General features: G+C 40.8%; 1 protein-coding gene across 1 annotated transcript in view; it reads right to left on the bottom strand.

Annotated features, from left to right (window-relative positions):
• Positions 1 to 9,587: 9,587 nt before the first annotated feature.
• The window catches only part of LOC111969683 (neurexophilin-2), a 102,126-nt gene continuing 93,447 nt past the window's right edge, over positions 9,588 to 18,266 (bottom strand). Inside the window, exon 2 of the mRNA XM_023995860.1 lies at positions 9,588 to 11,421. Within this exon, the coding sequence (XP_023851628.1) occupies positions 10,546 to 11,421 (876 nt within the window). The 3' untranslated portion in view covers positions 9,588 to 10,545. The remainder of the gene's footprint in view (positions 11,422 to 18,266) is intronic.

Here is an 18,266-nt window from a genome sequence, read left to right as displayed (position 1 = left end):
AGTTGATTAGTAATAATAAATTCATAGAGTATTTGCTTGTAATTTGGCTGACATTTAAATTGAAAGCAGTAATCATGAGCGCAAACGATATGGTTTAATTTGAAGTTATACATTTTGAACTGATTTCTGTTGGAATTTACAATATAGGTAATAGGCTAGCTTAGCGAGTCCTCCATATTACATCACACCACGAAAAAACATGACTTCATCGACTTCGGAATTCAGACCAGCTTTATGTAATAACTGAACAAATTGAAAAGTTAGGTGTAACTTTGCATTGGGACTTTTGATGTATATACTAATGCAAATCCATTTGTTACATGTGGTTAAGTTTATGCTACCTACCCTTAAAGGAGCCTACCGTTAATTTCACCGCTGCTGTGTTTAACTATACAGTTGAAGTCGGAAGTTTACATACACTTAGGTTGGAGTCATTAAAACTCGTTTTTCAACCACTTAGGACATCTACTTTGTGCATGACACAAATCATTTTTCCAACAATTTTTTTATAGACAGATTATCTCACTTATTATTCACTGTATCACAATTCCAGTGGGACGGAAGTTACATCCACTAAGTTGACTGTGCCTTTAAACAGCTTAGAAAATTCCAGAAAATGATGTCATGGCTTCTGATAGGCTAATTGACATCATTTGAGTCAATTGGAGGTGTACCTGTGGATGTATTTCAAGGCCTATCTTCAAACACAGTGCCTCTTTGCTTGACATCATGGGAAAATCAAAAGAAATAAGCCAAGACCTCATAAAAAGAAATTCTGGTTCATCCTTGGGATCAATTTCCAAACGCCTGAAGGTACCACGTTCATCTGTACAAACAATAGGAAGCAAGTATAAACACCATGGGACCAGGCAGTCGTCATACCACTCAGGAAGGAGACGCGTTCTGTCTCCTAGAGATTAACGTACTTTGGTGCGAAAAGTGCAAATCATTCCCAGAACAACAGCAAAGGACCTTGTGAAGATGCTGGAGGAGACAGGTACAAAAGTATCTATATCCACAGTAAAACGAGTCCTATATCAATCACCTGAAAGGCTGCTCAGCAAGGAAGAAGCCACTGCTTCAAAACCGCCATGAAAAAGCCAGACTACAGTTTGCAACTGCACATGGGGTCAAATATTGTACTTCTAGGAGAAATGTCCTCTGTTCTGATGAAACAAAAATAGAACTGTTCGGCCATAATGACCATTCATATGTTTGGAGGAAAAAGGGGGAGGCTTGCAAGCCGATGAACACCATCCCAACCGTGAAGCACGGGGGTGGCAGCATCATGCTGTGGGGGTGCTTTGCTGCAGGAGGGACTGGTGCACTTCACAAAATAGATGGCTTCATGAGGAAGGACAATTATGTGGATATATTGAAGCAACATCTCAAGACATCAGTCAGGAAGTTAAAGCTTGGTCGCAAATGGGTCTTCCAAATGGACAATGACCCCAAGCATACTTCCAAAGTTGTGGCAAAATGGCTTAAGGACAACAAAGTAAAGGTATTGGAGTGGCCATCACAAAGCCTTGACCTCAATCCTATAGAAAATGTGTGGGCAGAACTAAAATAGCATGTTTGAGCAAGGAGGCCTACAAACCTGACTCAGTTACACCAGCTCTGTCAGGAGAAATGGGCCAAAATTCACCCAACTTATTGTGGGAAGCTTGTGGAAGGCTACCTGAAACGTTTTACCCAAGTTAAACAATTTAAATGCAATGCTACCAAATACTAATTGAGCGTATATAAACTTCTGACCCACTGGGAATGTGATAAAAGAAATAAAAGCTGAAATAAATCACTCTCTACTATTATTCTGACATTTCAGATTCTTAAAAATAAAGTGGTGATCCTAACTGACCTAAAACAGGGAATTTGTACTAGGATTAAATGTCAGGAATTGTGAAAAACTGAGTTTAAATGTATTGGTTCTAAGATGTTTGTAAACTTCCGACTTCAACTGTATATTCAGAGAGCCTGTTTCTGTCCTGCCCTTGACTTTGGTGCAGGGCATGTGATGTCCTTTGCGACAAAGAGGTATTCTCAAAAGATACGTTTGTCTAGCTGTGTCCAGTCCAGGTGGTGCTTGTACAGGCAGACCATCTATGGGAGGAAGGATGTCAGCGTTTCGCAGCAGCTGAAATCTGGTCCCGACTGAGTCCGAACGCTCCTTGGCAACAACACCAGGCTCCAGAGCATCAAAGTTGTAAAACAAGAAATTACAAAAAGACATTACAACCTTGCACAACATCAAGTCACCTCCCAAGTTTAGATAGGAACAATAACCTCATGCAATGAAAATTATATTCACCTGAAGTGCTGGTACTGCTTGATCTGTGGCACCGGCCTGAAGTACAGAGTCAGGTGTTGTTGCCAGCCATAGATTTCCACCAGCACCGTACCATCCTCCAGTCCAACCAGCTGTGGGATGTTGACCCCTGTCAGTGCTGTCCTTCACAACACCAATAATGTCAGATGGGGTTCACTCTGGTCTTTCTGAAACGCTGCTTTTTTGAGGCCGAGACACCAGTGGGGGGGGGAAAACTTGGTGTGGACTGTGATCAGGATGTGAAGGTCCAGACTGGTGGAGCTTGTGCATGGTCCGCCAGGCAAAATACCAGAGCACAAGCTTGTTCTTGTTTTGGCCACTGTAGTTATCACAATTCAGGTCCACATGTGTTTCCCCAACTCCGTAGTTGGTGAAGAAATGGTGCATGTAGTTGATGACTGCGCTGCTGCCTTTGCTGGATGACATGCCTTCATCAATCAAGTAGTTGACTTGTTGTTGCATTCCAGAATGTTCTTCAACTGGTGAACCTCTTCTTGTGCTGCGTAATGTGCTGCGTTTTTTAGCAGGCTTTGGTGCTGTGGCGATGTTGGAAGGGATGTTGGGTTTGGGGATCCTGTGACTCGGGCTCCTTGTAGATAACCGTCTGGTCCTTTCTGCACTCCGCAGCCAGGTGGACAAGCCTCTCGTACACTTTCTTCACTTCCTACTGCTTTGACTTGTACGGCAAGTCTCCGGGAAAGGCATGAAGACTGATCATGAAGATGTATAACCATACAATAATCCATGTTCATCTGTAAACAAAAAAGGGTGCAGTAGACTGGTGTGTGTTTTGCTACACTCAGTCAAAAATGGGGCTGTTAGCATAGTTTGAGGGGGCTTGATGTGTAGGCAGTCTAGTCTGCTGTAGGTGCTGTTGTGTATGAGCACCTACAGTTGTGCTGTTGAATAGACAAACACTGCCAACAATAGAGTGAGTAGGCTAGAAGAGTATACTAACAGTCCCTCTCCCCCATGCCAAAAATCTGACTGCAAGGGTGTGAAAAGTTTGAGGAGCACTAGACAGTTTAGTGTATTGGTGATTTTTGTTTTCTCAAGAGGGTGTTGTGCTTTCACAAATACCTTCGGCTGTGCTGGCTTGTTTCAACGTCAGATGATGTTGAGCTTGAGCTTATTCCAGGCTGAAAGCTTTCATCCAATGGGTCTACAGGCTGTGTACTACTAACGCTGGTGTCAAGGTCATTGTTGTCATTAGCAGCAGGATGAGACTGTAGGACACAGTAGTCAGTGACTAGCCAACATTTTGCTACTTTGCCCCCATCAATACACACTCAAACAAGGTGTTATATCCACCCACCCCCTTAATGCCAATACATTTTGCAGACTAAGTTTTACACACAATACCCCCCCACAACAGACACCAGTCAGTCACCCACACAATCCCTTCCTTACTAATACCTACTAGAACAATCAACTGAACCTGCATAATACAGGAAGAACTACAGTGGAAGTTGTGGCCTACTTGTAAACACACCAACTATGACAACAAGCCACAAACCATGTCCATGCCTAGCTCCAGTATATTTATTTGCTTGTCATGGAAATATTGAGTTGATTTTAATAAGGTTTTAGAAGGTGACTTGCACCACTTCCTGGTGCAGAGCTTGATGTTGATGCATCTGCAGAGGTTGATGGGATCGGACTCTAAATAGAACACACAGTCACATTAGCCTATGCGATAGTTAGTTAGCTAGCTAGCTAACGGTTAGCGATTGTAACCTAACAAAGCTTGAAATTCTCCGGATTGACTGACCTTCACGTCTTAAAGTAATGGCTGTCATTTCTCTTTGCTTATTTGAGCTGTTCTTGCCATAATATTGACTTGGTCTTTTACCAAATAGGGCTTCTGTATACCACCCCTACCTTGTCACAACACAATGCTCAAACGCATTAAGATGGGAAGAAATTCCACATATTAACTTTTAACAAGGCACACCTGTTAATTGAAATGCATTCCAGCTGACTACAGTGATTGCTCAACTAAAAGTTGTGTGATTATGCTGCGGGATTTAGAGGTAATTTGTGGTTTAGTACGGTACCCTGCTTCACTACTTCATTGCTCCAGACCAGCGCAAGGGGAGTTAGATCACTGATTATGCTTTTGGGTCCCAAGGCGCTACTGTGACTAACTGACAATGAATGGGCGACATAAACCAAATAGAAACTGATAATTGTGTGTGACTTCAAAATTGAATTTCAATGAACTGAATGATGAGGATGAAGAAGGCGATTGAGTTTAGAACAATAGTGTAAGAATTGCTATTCCTCTGTCCTGCACTCGCACACCCAGCAAAAAAACACTTATTTTTTTGTTACTACTCATCAGTAATACTTACTAAAACTGTTTTTACACAAAGTTTTTTATTCTAAGAGAAACTTAGACTCTAATTAGGGTGTGGAAATGTTAGGATTATTTTGCCCTTACTGTAGTAGGGTCGCCTACTCCCAACCAGGCATGTTGTACAGTGCCTGAGTGGTGCAGCGGTCTAAGAAACTGGCGTTGCTACAGATGCTGGTTCAAAACCTGTGCCGGCTGCGACCGGGAGACCCATGAGGCGACGGTAGGCTTTTGGTTTCTCTCCCTCCAAAAACAGAAATAAATAATTCTAAATAACTAACTGGCTATATTTACAAATTAGTAACAATGTCTCACCCTATGTTCAAGAATGGCATTTTTGTCGCTCACTTTACATTATTTAAAAAAAAAAAAATCTCCTAAATATTTTTATTTTTTAAACAAAGCGATTATGATTAATTAATTTAGAATTACATAAAAGCCCCTTAGATATTCTCACAGATCAGATTTGCCCTAACGGAAAATGCCCCTTAGATATTAATTTAGAATCCTCCAATCCTCTAAATCTAATTATTGGCTGAGAGTCAAGTCATTAAAAAAAAAAATATATATATACTGTAGGGATACCGTAGGCAACTTGAGTCTCACTAGTGTTGAGTAATATGCTGTTAAAAGTGGTGTAGGTCTTATATATTTAAAAAGCATATTGAAGTTAGAAGCAATAGGATTTGTGTAATGGTCCTGTGTGTAGCTGGTGTAGAGAGGCAGGCGCAGGACAGCAGATATGAGTAATCAACGTACTTTACTAAAAATTACAAAAAATACAAAGCAACAGAGCGAGCCCACAAAAACGGACCGATGTACAAAAAGCAATCACTCACAAACAAAACACGGGGAACAGAGGGTTAAATAATAAACAAGTAATTGGTTGAGTGAAGCCAGGTGTGAAAGACACAGACAGAGCAAATGGAAAATGAAAAGTGGATCGGCGGCGGCTAGAAAGCCGGTGACAATTTGAAGCAATAGTCTACCTGCTGTGGTCAACTATTTCAGCACCGTTGCACTTTGCTCTGAGACAAGCATGGAGACTGGTCTTGATAAATCAATGAGATTTTTATTTTCACTGAATCTCCGTTTGGGTATTGGTTAGACTACAATTAGCGTGTGGAAATGTTATTCTCATAGTACTGTAGCCTACTCCCGACTGTCACGTTGTATAGCGCCATATTTTCCGTTCCATCCTAATGAAAACTCTGAAGGTTTCGTTTTTTCATTTTCCTTGGAATAGAAACACCATAATATTAATCAATTGAATTAAGCTACATTTCTTGAAATCAATTCCATATATACTATGTTCTTACCAAAAAGGTTTTAAATTCTCTAGTACAGCCAATATTGAAGTCTATCACATGCTTCTCAAAGATGCCCTCAGGTAGTCAAACTAGCATTAACTAGCATTAATGGTAACCATGGCTGACAATTAAATAACGTGTCATAGAATTCCGCGGCAGCCTGCAAGGTGTGCTGCAGTATCATGCAACATTTAAAGGAAGAACCACTGTACCTCATGAAGCTGGTTGAGAGAATGCCAAGAGTGTGCAAAGTTGTCATCAAGGCAAAGGGGGGCTACTTTGAAGAATCTCAAAATGTTGATTTGTTTAACACTTTTTTGGTTACTACATGATTCCATATGTGTTATTTCAAATTGTTGATGTCTCCACTATTATTCTACAATATAGAAAATAGTACAAATAAAGAAAAACCCTTGAATGAGTAGGTGCCCAAACTTTTGACTGGTAATGTAAAGATATAGTGGTGAAAAAAATACCAAATTGACATACTTGAGTGAAAGTAAAGATACCTTAATAGGAAATGACTCAAGTAAAAGTTACCCAGTAAAATACTACCTGAGTAAAAGTCTAAAAGTATATGGTTTTAAATATACTTAAGTATCAAAAGTAAATGTAATTGCAAAACGGTACTTTAGTATCAAAAGTAAAAGTATAAATCATTTCAAATTCAAATATTAAGCAAACCAGATGGCACAATTGTCAATTTTTTTTACATTTGCGGATAGCCAGGGTGACACTCCAACCCTCAGACATTCAGAAACAAAGCATTTGTGTTTATTGAGTCCTGTCAAGGGGTGCGTAACTGGTGGCATGGAAGTCAAACGCAGGAGAGCAGAACTTGGTAACTAGCCGGAGTCGTTTAATGTACGTAACTACCGGCATACAAAAATAACAAAACAAATGGGCACGAAACCCGTGTCGCACCAGTCACATAAAGCACACGTACTTACAATAAACAATTCCCAACAAGGACATGGGGGAAAACAGAGGGAACATATACAACATGTAATTAGGGAATTGAAACCAGGTAAGTGCGACAACCAGACAAAACAAATGGAACATGAAAAATAGATTGATGATGGCTAGAAGACCGGTGACGTCGACCGCCGAACACCGCGAGGAACCGACTTCGGCAGAAGTCGTGACAATTCCGCCAGACCAGAGGTAGTAGAGATGACCATGTTCTCTTGATAAGTGTGTAAATTGGACCATTTCTGTTCTGCTAAGCATTCAAAATGTAACGTGTACTTTGGGTGTCAGGGAAAATGTATGGAGTAAAAAGTACATAATTTCCTTTAGGAATGTAGTAAAGTTAAAGTTGTCAAAAATATAAATAGTAAAGTAAAGATACCCCCCAAAATGTCTTAAGTAGTACTTTAAAGTATTTTTACACCACTGCATAAAAAACACAACTATCTTTCTAGTTATAGGTAACCAGATTGTGAATACAGCTAAGATACTAAGTCTTTGACCACACTGCTTCCTATAAGAGTCCATCTTGGGCTAGCCTGCTAGCTTGCTCGCTATCTTGTCCGACGAGCTAACTTAGCTTGGCTAGCGGGCTTATAAACAGCAGTGACTCAACATTTGCATAAAAAATGAATGTGGAAGTAATTTGTTGAGCATTTTAACATAATTTGGTAAATAAATAAACGTAATACTTACATTTAACAAAGGTATTCCTTATTCCTCTAGAATATTTTCTCCCAAGCGGGGACTTCAGTCCCCCATTAATTCAGAAGTTTGGGGAATTTTCGCAGCGACCCAAGGTTGTATGGGATAGCGTATGTTATGGGATAGGGAACGAAAAAGCAAAGACAGTACAAATATGCGCCCCTGCGTGCTGTTTTCCAGACCTCCCAAGTAAGGGTATAGAACTTCTAGTAAGCTTAGTACATACTTGCCTTTTCACGTTCATATGTTTGGAATCCATAGTGATAAATAGAGGACTCACCAAGGACGGTAAATGGCACAGATACAAAGATGAGTCCTCTATCTCTATGTTGGAATTGAATTAGAAAAATGACAGTTGTGTTCTGTACTTGCTATACACCCTAGATAGAACACAAGTGCGCATTTTTAAACACAGCCAGTGTCCTGTCTTTCAGGTTGTTTTCAAACCAAATGCAGGCCAATTGCAAATAGTCTACGAATGAATAATGAATGGTCAATAGAGTTGAAAGCATTAACAGGTCTATAAAAACGGGCAGTACAATGCTGCCTTTTGTCCATGCAATTTACGGTGTAATTTAGCACCAAAGAAGCAGCCGAAATAGTGCTATGACTTGGCCTGAAACCAGACTGATGGACACTTACTTTACATTTTGAAGCTGTAAAATATTTCATTTATACTTACTTTCTACATATCATAATCATTCAACATGCAGGGCTCCTTCATTCATCGTAGACTATATGTTTACTTATCTTGCATCTCTAAAGATTCTTCAAAATAAATGTGCTCTGTAAATACAACAATTTGCAATATAGACTACGGGGCTGGCGATGCAGTCTGTCTGGTCGGGTCCATCCCCATTCCTCAGGGCCTTGACACAGGCTGCTCACTGTCAATGTGGACAAGTAGGCTTAAGAGAATGCAATATCAAAGCAATGTCCTCGCTGCAGAAAATATTGTTGCATGACCTGTGTAGTTACTTCGAACATGGCTGATTTATTATGGATTAAACACACACACACACACACACACACACACACACACACACACACACACACACACACACACACAGATGCATATACACGTGCATGCACACACACACACACAGAGAGAGCGAGAGAGCGAGAGAGCGAGACACAGAAAGCTAGAGAGACATACACACACGTATCCTCATACTACTCTTCTGGGAGAGAGTGTCAGAGTCAGTGTCAAGGAGATGGAGCATAACATGGAGACCCTTCCCAACCACAACAGTGAGACGTGATAAAGAGGTGCTCTCCTGGGACGAAGAACTACATAAATCTCTGTGTCCTGTGTGTCCTAAACAGCTCCAGAAGAAACAGTACATTTTGTGTGTGTGTGTGTGTGTGTGTGTGTGTGTGTGTGTGTGTGTGTGTGTGTGTGTGTGTGTGTGTGTGTGTGTGTGTGTGTGTGTGTCCTGAGCGGATCCAGAAGATACATGGGTAGTAGAGCTCCGGGGTCTTCCATTCCATCTGAACGTCATTGATCAAGAACATAATAGGATATCGAGCACAATTCAATTAAGCACTAGCAATGGGTTATTTAATGAAAATCTGCAGCAGGTTCCAATCTTACCCCTGGGCGCACGTTTAGTTTTTTGCCCGAGCATTACACAGCTGATTCAAATCATCAAAGAGTGATGATGAGTTGGTTATTTTAATCAGCTGTGTAGTGCTAGGGCAAAAAACAAAAGTGCACCCAAGGGGGCGCAGGACCGAGTTCGGGAAACCCTGGTCTATCCCTGAAAGTGTAGCAAGACAGAGAGAGAGCTGACAGTGATACATAGTAGAAGAAGACCGGTATAGGGAAGGTGAGTAAGAAAGACACAAACATCTGAATGAACATCTGAATGAATTTTTGCAAGTAAATAAAATACAAATCATGATGTCCAACTGAAGATTAATTTAAGATTCCTTTATTTTTTATATAATGCCTCATACAATGCTCTTGACTCATACAATGCCTAATGAATTTGTTCAGTGAACGTAAAATATAATATAATGTGAAAAATAAATCCCAGTACGTTCACCATTATTCAACGACCTGAAGCAGATCATTTTAATGTGCTTTGCTCATATATTGTATGCATATCCAGCGTGTATCATTACTCATACGTATAACTCCAGGACTATATATTCTCTTGAATCCAGGATTTGAAAAGTTTTAATGAAAACATGACAGTCTTCTAGAACCTATAATGCCGTACAAGGTCTAGTCTCTTGTGGCAGACTGTTGCACACGCAAGATTTGGTTCCCGGGTTCCAAGACTCTGGGTTCCGAGATTATACTGCATGATAGTATAATAGGGACAGCATGACACATTCAGATCATCAGATAGAATATGACATCATCAAAATCAAACGTCCGTACTTCCCAGCTTGTTTTGAAAGTTTAAATCGAACGGACAGAAATGATTTAAAATTGATAACCAATGTCTAAAGAGCAGAGATGTATAGATTTTTTTGAAACATTATTTACATACATAAATTAAAGTCAACTAATACAAGGGTTTTTAGGTCATTTTGAAAAAATCTGCCATATAATGTATTTCATCCATGATGCCGACTAGCCGTACTTCTCATTTATAATATCCACAATCCAACAGGAGGTTGAGAGCAGAAAAATACTATCCCTGTGGTCATCAGTCCTGTCATTGTGAGTGTTTGAGATCGACTACAATACATTGGAGTCGGACTTCACGGGATCACTGATCTACAAATCACCTCGCATCGCAAATAACTACACATTCTCGGATCAATATTAGCGATTCTGCGTCTGGACCCTTTCCCAAACGGATTCCCTCAGACGCGCTTAAGATTCTCTCCCCCTCCCCTCTCCTCTCCTCATCCCTCCTCTCTTATCCAAGGTAAGGATGATCACTCTGGAAGTTGTAGTCTGGACACACTTTCTGCACGAGCTTATAATCGATACTGAAGAAGGAGATGAAGATGCAGATGACTTTAAATGGTTTGGCGCAGAGCCAGGCGGCGTGGGACTGAGTGTGCTCTGAGAAGCAGGTCTGGGACGGGTCGTAGAGGCAGGGCTTGGGCTTCTTGGAGCGGTTGGTCTTCTCGTACTCCACCCGGCAGTTGAAGGTCTTTATCTCTTTGGGGTCGATGGTGGACTGGTGCGGGGTCTGTTGTTGGGTGATCTGGGTGAGCTCTGGGTGGAGCTGAGCGTGGAGGCCTGGTTGGTGGTGCTGCAACACCTCGAACTCCACCACCTTGGTGGGAGGGACAATACTGACAGAGACGTTGCCGAGGCTGGACGAGTTGTGGCGGAAGTAGACGGTGAACGTGCCGTTGATGTGGTCCACGATCTTCCCCGTGACCAAGAGGCTGAACTTCATGGTCTTCACGTTGAAGTAGAAATCCCCCCAGCCGAAGATCTTCTTGGTCTTCTGGGCCGTCTTCAGTGAGGGTTTGCGTTTGTTGCGGTAGCCTGTCTGGTCGAGTAGGAGCGACTGATTACGAGCCCAGTCGTAGGGGTTAAAGAAGCTGTAGGTGGGGGTTTTCAGAGGAGGCTTCATGGGCGGGTTGCCGACCCCGTCCATGCCAGTGGAGAAGATGCGGGAGGTGGTTTGGTAGGGGGGTTTGACTCCCCCTGTGGCCCCTCCGCCGGTGCCGACGGCTCCCTCTCCCATGCCATACGGTAGGGTCTTCATCACCGAGCCTGCTGGACCCAGGTCTAGTCCAGGGTAGCCCTTGGCCACCTGCTTCTCCAGTCCCTGCACCTGAGGAGAGAGAGAGGGAGAGAGTGAGAGAGAAAGAGAGAGGGGGGAGAGAGTTAGTGTCAAGGAATATTGATTATCATTCATCTCATACACTATGCAGGTTGTTAGATGACTTGGATGGCTTTTCTTCATCCCCCGATTCCACCCAGACACAAAGCGTCTATTTTTATAATGACATCATTTGTTGTGGATGTTGTTTTACACAGTAAAGCAGATTTTACATGTGAAGCTAATGGACGGGTTGGTTCAGACAGGCGATACAGCTTTAATCCACAGTCTAGTAAGTGGTTATTCACAGAGGTGATTGACTAGACATCTTCCCTTGTTCTCCCTTCATGTCTCCTCAATCATGTCACTGCCAAACACATAGACTGTGAAGCACTGTCGCATACACACACTCTGCCACACACCCCAGAAGATGACGGTTTGACGTTTAAAACTACAGCTTTTCTTAAAGGGTTATAACACCAACACAAGCTCCCCACAACAGAGACACATCGCAATCCAGCTACAGTATAAACAATTCTCCTAATAGATAAAGAAACCAGCAAACAAGCAAAACCAAAACTCAAAAAAGAGAGCAACAACCCCCACAGTCAGACGTCGGCGTAAATAGTCATGCAAGAATGATTTTTTGTCTCCTAATTCTGTCTGAACAAACCAGCGACGTAGAACAGACAGGTTTGTGACAAAACTCTGCTCATTTGCTATCAATCATTAATCCCAATAATAACCTCATGTTGCCATTTGTCTCAGACTCCTAATACAGTACTCAATACACACATTAAGGCATCTATGTCTGCGTTCCAACTGGCACTATATGGTGCATTACTTTTGACCAGTGCCCATAGGGTTTGGCCATAGGGCTCTGGTCAAAAGTAGTGCACTGTATAGGGGATGTAGGGTACCATGTGGGACGCAGCCACTCATTCAATGAATGTATGCATTTCTCCTGCTCATTCATTAACATGGGGCTAAGCGGGCCTCAGCAGTCTGGTTTTAAGGTGAATTGATCGGGGTGAAATGACTGGAAGTATATTGAGCGCTGGCTGAATTAATTAAAAGACAGATGTTGATAAATGGCTATTGATCTGATAACGAGTTGCTGGTGGATTTTTAACAGTCGCTGGAGTCCCCTGGGTGGGTTGCTACGTGTGTGTGTGTACAAGGATGGGGGGGGGGGGGCAGTGAACTTACGAATCTAAATCAAAGATAGGTAAGATGGACTTGACTGCGAGATGAACGAGAAAGTCAGTAAGTACTCTAAAAACCTATTTAAACATAACTTTCGCATAGAAAGGCACAGTAAAAGTTGAAGTCTGAACTTTGCGCGTGACACAAGTCATTTTTCCAACAATTGTTTACAGACAAATTATTTCACTTATAATTCACTGTATCACAATTCCACTAAGTTGACTGTGCCTTTAAACAGCTTGGAAAATTCAAGAAAATTATGTCATGGCTTTAGAAGCTTCTGATAGGCTAATTGACATCATTTGAGTCAATTGGAGGTGCACCTGTGGATGTATTTCAAGGCCTACCTTCAAAACTCAGTGCCTCTTTGCTTGGCATCATGGGAAAATCAAAAGAAATCAGTCAAAATTGTAGACCTCCACAAGTCTGGTTCATCCTTGGGAGCAATTTCCAAACGCCTGAAGGTACCACGTTCATTTCTACAAACAATCGTACGCAAGTATAAACACCATGGGACAACGCAGCCATCATACCGCTCAGGACGGAGACGCGTTCTGTCTCCTAGAGATGAACGTACTTTGCTGCGAAAAGTGCAAATCAATCCCAGAACAACAGCAAAGGACCTTGTGAAGATGCTGGAGGAAACAGGTACAAATGTATCTATATCCACAGTAAAACAAGTCCTATATCGACATCAAGGAAGAAGTCACTGCTCCAAAACTGCCATAAAAAAGCCGGTTTACGGTTTGGAACTGCATATGGGGACAAAGATTGTACTTTTTGGAGAAATGTCTTCTGGTCTGATGAAACAAAAATAGAACTGTTCGGCCATAATGACCATTGTTATGTTTGGAGGAAAAAGGGGGAGGCTTGCAAGCCGATGAACACCATCCCAACCGTGAAGCAAGGGGGTGGCAGCATCATGTTGTGTGGGTGCTTTGCTGCAGGAGGGACTGGTGCACTTCACAAAATAGATGGCATCATGAGGTAGGAAAATGATGTGGATATATTGAAGCAACATCTCAAGACATCATTAAAGCTTGGTCGCAAATGGGTCTTCCAAATGGACAATGACSCCAAGCATACTTCAATGACCCCAAGTTGTGGCAAAATGGCTTAAGGACAACAAAGTCAAGGTATTGGAGTGGCCCACACAAAGCCCTGACCTCAATCCTATAGAACATTTGTGGCCAGAACTGAAGAAGTGTGTGCGAGCAAGGAGGCCTAGAAACCTGACTCAGTTACACCAGCTCTGTCAGGAGGAATGGGCCAAAATTCACCCAACTTATTGTGGGAAGCTTGTGGAAGGCTACCTGAAACGTTTTACCCAAGTTAAACAATTTAAAGGCAATGCTACCAAATACTAATTGATTGTATGTAAACTTCTGACGCACTGGGAATGGGATGAAAGAAATAAAAGCTGAAATAAATAGTTCTCTCTACTCTTATTCGGACATTTCACATTCTTAAAATAAAGTGGTGATCCTAACAGACCTAAGACAGGGAATTTTTACAAATTTTAAATGCCAGGAATTGTGAAAAAGTGAGTTTAAATGTATTTGGCTAAGGTGTATGTAAACTTCCGACTTCAACTGTACGTAGGTGCAGTGTAATTCCAGTGTATTTTGTTACATGTCATGTAGGTTTTAGCATAATTACAATAATACATTATACATGTATGAATGTACATGTAACACATGCATGCAGAGGTTAACCTTCTCTGACAGGCATGTCAGCATTGCTGTCAGGTATCGCTATGTGTGCCAATCTCTCAGACTAACACTGAATTACACGGCATTATTAGACCTAATCATCACAGCTCCGTCAGCATGGTGTTATGCAGAGGCTCCGTGTGTGTGTGTGTGTGTTGTGGTGTGTGGTGGTGTGTGTGTGTGTGTGTGTGTGTGTGTGTGTGTGTTGTGTGTGTGTGTGTGTGTTGTGTGTGTGTGTGTGTGTGTGTTGTGTGTGATGAACATAGTGTTATTATGTTATTATGGCTCCATGATCATCACACCAGCAGGAGCCTGAACTCCAAAATTGGAGCTTTAGAGGACAGCTAAATCATACTCCTCACTACAATATCCAGGCTACATAGGATGTACGTTGCCTTCAGTAAGTATTCAGACCCCTGGACTTTTTCCAACTGTTGTTGTGTTACATGCTGAATTTAAAATGTATTACATTTAGATGTTGTGTCACTGATCTACACACAATACCCCATAATGTCAAAGTGGAATTCTGTTTTATAGAAATGTTTACAAATGAATAAAACATGTTAACCTGAAAAAAGCTGAAGAATTTGCTTAACAAGTCAGATAATAAATTGCATGGATTGACTCTTTCTGCAATAATGGTGTTTAACATGATTTTTGAATGACTACCCCATCTCTTTACCCCACACATACAATTATCCGTGATAGGACAAAAACTGAGGACGGAACAACAACATTGTAGCTACTCCACAATACTGACCTAAATGATGGAGTGAAAAGAAGGAAGCCTGTACAGAATAAAAATATTCCAAAACATGCATCCTGTTTGCAATAAGGCACTAAAGTAATACTGCAAAAAATATAGCAAAGAAATTAACTTTTTGTCCTAAATACAAAGCATTATGTTTTGGGCATATCCAACACATCACTCAGTACCACTCTTCATATTTTCAAGCATGGTGGTGGCTGCATCATGTTACGGGTATGCTTGTCATCGGCAAGGACTGGGGAGTTTTTTTAGGATAAAAAAAAGGAGTAGAGCTAAGCACAGGCTTTCCAACAGACATGGGGAGACAAATCTACCTTTCAGTAGGACGATAACGTTACTTACCAAGACAACATTGAATGTTCCTGAGTGGCGTAGTTACAGTTTTGACTTAAATTGGTTTGGAAATCTATTGCAACACTTGAAAATGGCTGTCTAGCAATGATCAACAACAAACTTGACAGAGCTTGTATAATTGAAAAAATAATAATGGGCAAATATTGTACAATCCAGGTTTGCAGCACTCTTAAAGACTTACCCCAAAAGACTCACAGCTGTAATCGCTGCCAGATGTGATTCTAACATGAATTGACTCGGGGGTTTGAATACTTATCTAATCAAAATATATTTGTGTTTTATTTTCAATTAATAGTTTTTTGTTGATACATTTTTTTTCCACTTTAACATTACACAGTAATACAATTAAGTCAGTTAAGAACAAATTCTTATTTTACAATGACGGCCTACCCCGGCCAAACCCTCCCTTAACCCGGATGATGCTGGGCCAATTGTGTGCCGCCCTATGGGACTCCCGATCACGACCGGTTGTGATACAGCCCGGGATCAAACCAGGGTCTGTAGTGATGCCTCTAGCACTGAGATGCAGTGCCTTAAACAGCTGCGCCGCTCAGGAGCAAAATCCCACTTTGTAGCACAACAAAATGTATGAATAGTTTTTGATTCACTGCACTCCAATCAAAATATCCAATTAGTTCAATGATGTATGTTCACTGTATATATGTTTATAGCACAATATTTCAGAATTATTTTATGATACATACAATGCGATTAAAAACAATCCACAGTTATAAAAAATAAAAGAAATAAGCTAATGATCCTCTGTGGCCGAATCATGCTTTTTGGTGTAGTTGCCTATTTTTTATGATTTATATTAATTTATGTATAGACAGGTGTAGGCTAATTAGGTTACATCATTTTGGCAATTTAATTCAATTTACTTTACTTTAGGGTAAGCTTAGTGATTTCATCGAACCACATTTTGGAGTCCATTCACTCATTTTTTATGCTTCTGACATGCGGTTACAGGGTTGGGTAGGTTACTTTCTAAATGTAATCCGTTACAGTTACTAGTTATCTGTCCAAAATTGTCATCAGTAACGTAACTTTTGGATTACCCAAACTTAATCTGATTACATTCAGTTACTTTTAGATTACTTTCCCCTTAAGAGGCATTCGAAGAAGACAAAAATGTATGTTACCAATTGAACGACATCTATTGCAGGATAAATCAATGTTAAAGTTTACATGGCTGGCCATATCGATGTGATATTTTACTTCATGGGTTGGTTATGTAGACTTATTCTAACCCATCGCTTTCTACTACATATAATAATACGATTAAATTATATCTTTACATTAATATATATAATTTATAAGTCCAAAAATTGATGTTGCAACTACAGATTGCCCCTTTAAGTCTATCAAAAGTGTGCGACTTTGAGCATGTGTCCATTAGGCCTATGGGTGTATTTTTTGTCAGCATGAATTAGATTGAGTAATAAAAGCCCTGCTTTTATTCCATAGGCTGGGATCCGCACTATGCAGCTGTTACATGAGCACATTTTCACTGGCTGTCCACTGGTTTCAAAAACAATGATTGATAGGGTGCCAAAACGTCTTGAATTCAACTATTCTTGGGTTCAAATACCCATTTAGATTTGTGAATAGACATCCACAACAACCACAATACGTAAGGCGCAAATAGCTAAATGAGAGAGCAGCAGTGTGATTCACATCAATGTGCTGTGTAGATATCAATAATAATTTATATTCATATCACCGTAGACTACACCACTGCTGTCATCCTTACCTCCAAGCGTTTATTCAAGTTGGATAATCTTTGGATACCGACAGCAGTCGCACCGTTGGAAGACATAACTTAGACTGTAGCCTACAAAATGCCTTCTCCTGCTCTTTTCCCGCGATCCATCAAACACATTTGGTGTGTCATCATAGCGGTCTCTGACTTGTGGTTAGAATCGCTCAGGTGGAACGAATTTAAACGTGCACCTTTTTCAATTATGATTTGAATGTCATTGAGAAAACAGAGAAGTGTCAAATATTTTTTTTCACAAACATCCTTTCTGAATTTAAAAGTAATCCATGAAGTAATCATCGAATTATCTGTAATCTGATTACAATATTTTAGCTGGTAACGTAACGGATTACAGTTACAGTTTTTTGTAATCCCTTACATGTAATGGATTACATGTAATCAGTTACTCCCCAACCCTGTGCGGTAATGATTAAACGTGATGAAATAGCCTAAAGCTTTCTTGACATTTTGTTTCAATTATTGTTACAGGCTCATATTTTACCAGTATGGTAAATATTTATTTTGCTGGGATGTCGTACCGGACCGTACCACCTTACTTTCGCCCCTGCATACACCTCACAGCATATACAATATCCATGTGATAACCTGGACTTGTCATTCCCATTTCAGCAGCCGAAGCAGAAAAAGGTTGAAGTATAAAACAGACAGAGTACCCCCTTTTGGATGCATCAGTGAGGAGGAGTCCTAAATACTCCTATTTTATATGTGGAGTCAGTCCAGGATATTCATCCTTACAGAGAAATTTAAGCTACATCTGTCCATCAAAAGTGACTATCTTAAAATCAAAGACACACACTAGATAGAGGTTGGTAAGGACTAGGGCTGTTACGGTGACCACATTACAACTACACCGGCGGTCACGAGTCATGAAGAAAGTCAAATTCCCTGTGACTGTTTAATCACAGTAATTAGGCTACTCCAAGCTCTGATGCTGCTGGTGGTCATTAGTAGCCTACAAAACTTGCTAACTACCTGGTACTCAGTACGCTATTGTCCCTCTAATCACTCTGACATCAATGTAAATGTGATTGAAAAT

Source organism: Salvelinus sp. IW2-2015, linkage group LG11 (genome assembly GCF_002910315.2).
Source record: "Salvelinus sp. IW2-2015 linkage group LG11, ASM291031v2, whole genome shotgun sequence".
NCBI classification, from domain to species: domain Eukaryota; kingdom Metazoa; phylum Chordata; class Actinopteri; order Salmoniformes; family Salmonidae; genus Salvelinus; species Salvelinus sp. IW2-2015.
The sequence above is the reverse complement of the archived record's forward strand: the minus strand, read 5'-3'. Positions and strand labels throughout refer to the sequence as shown.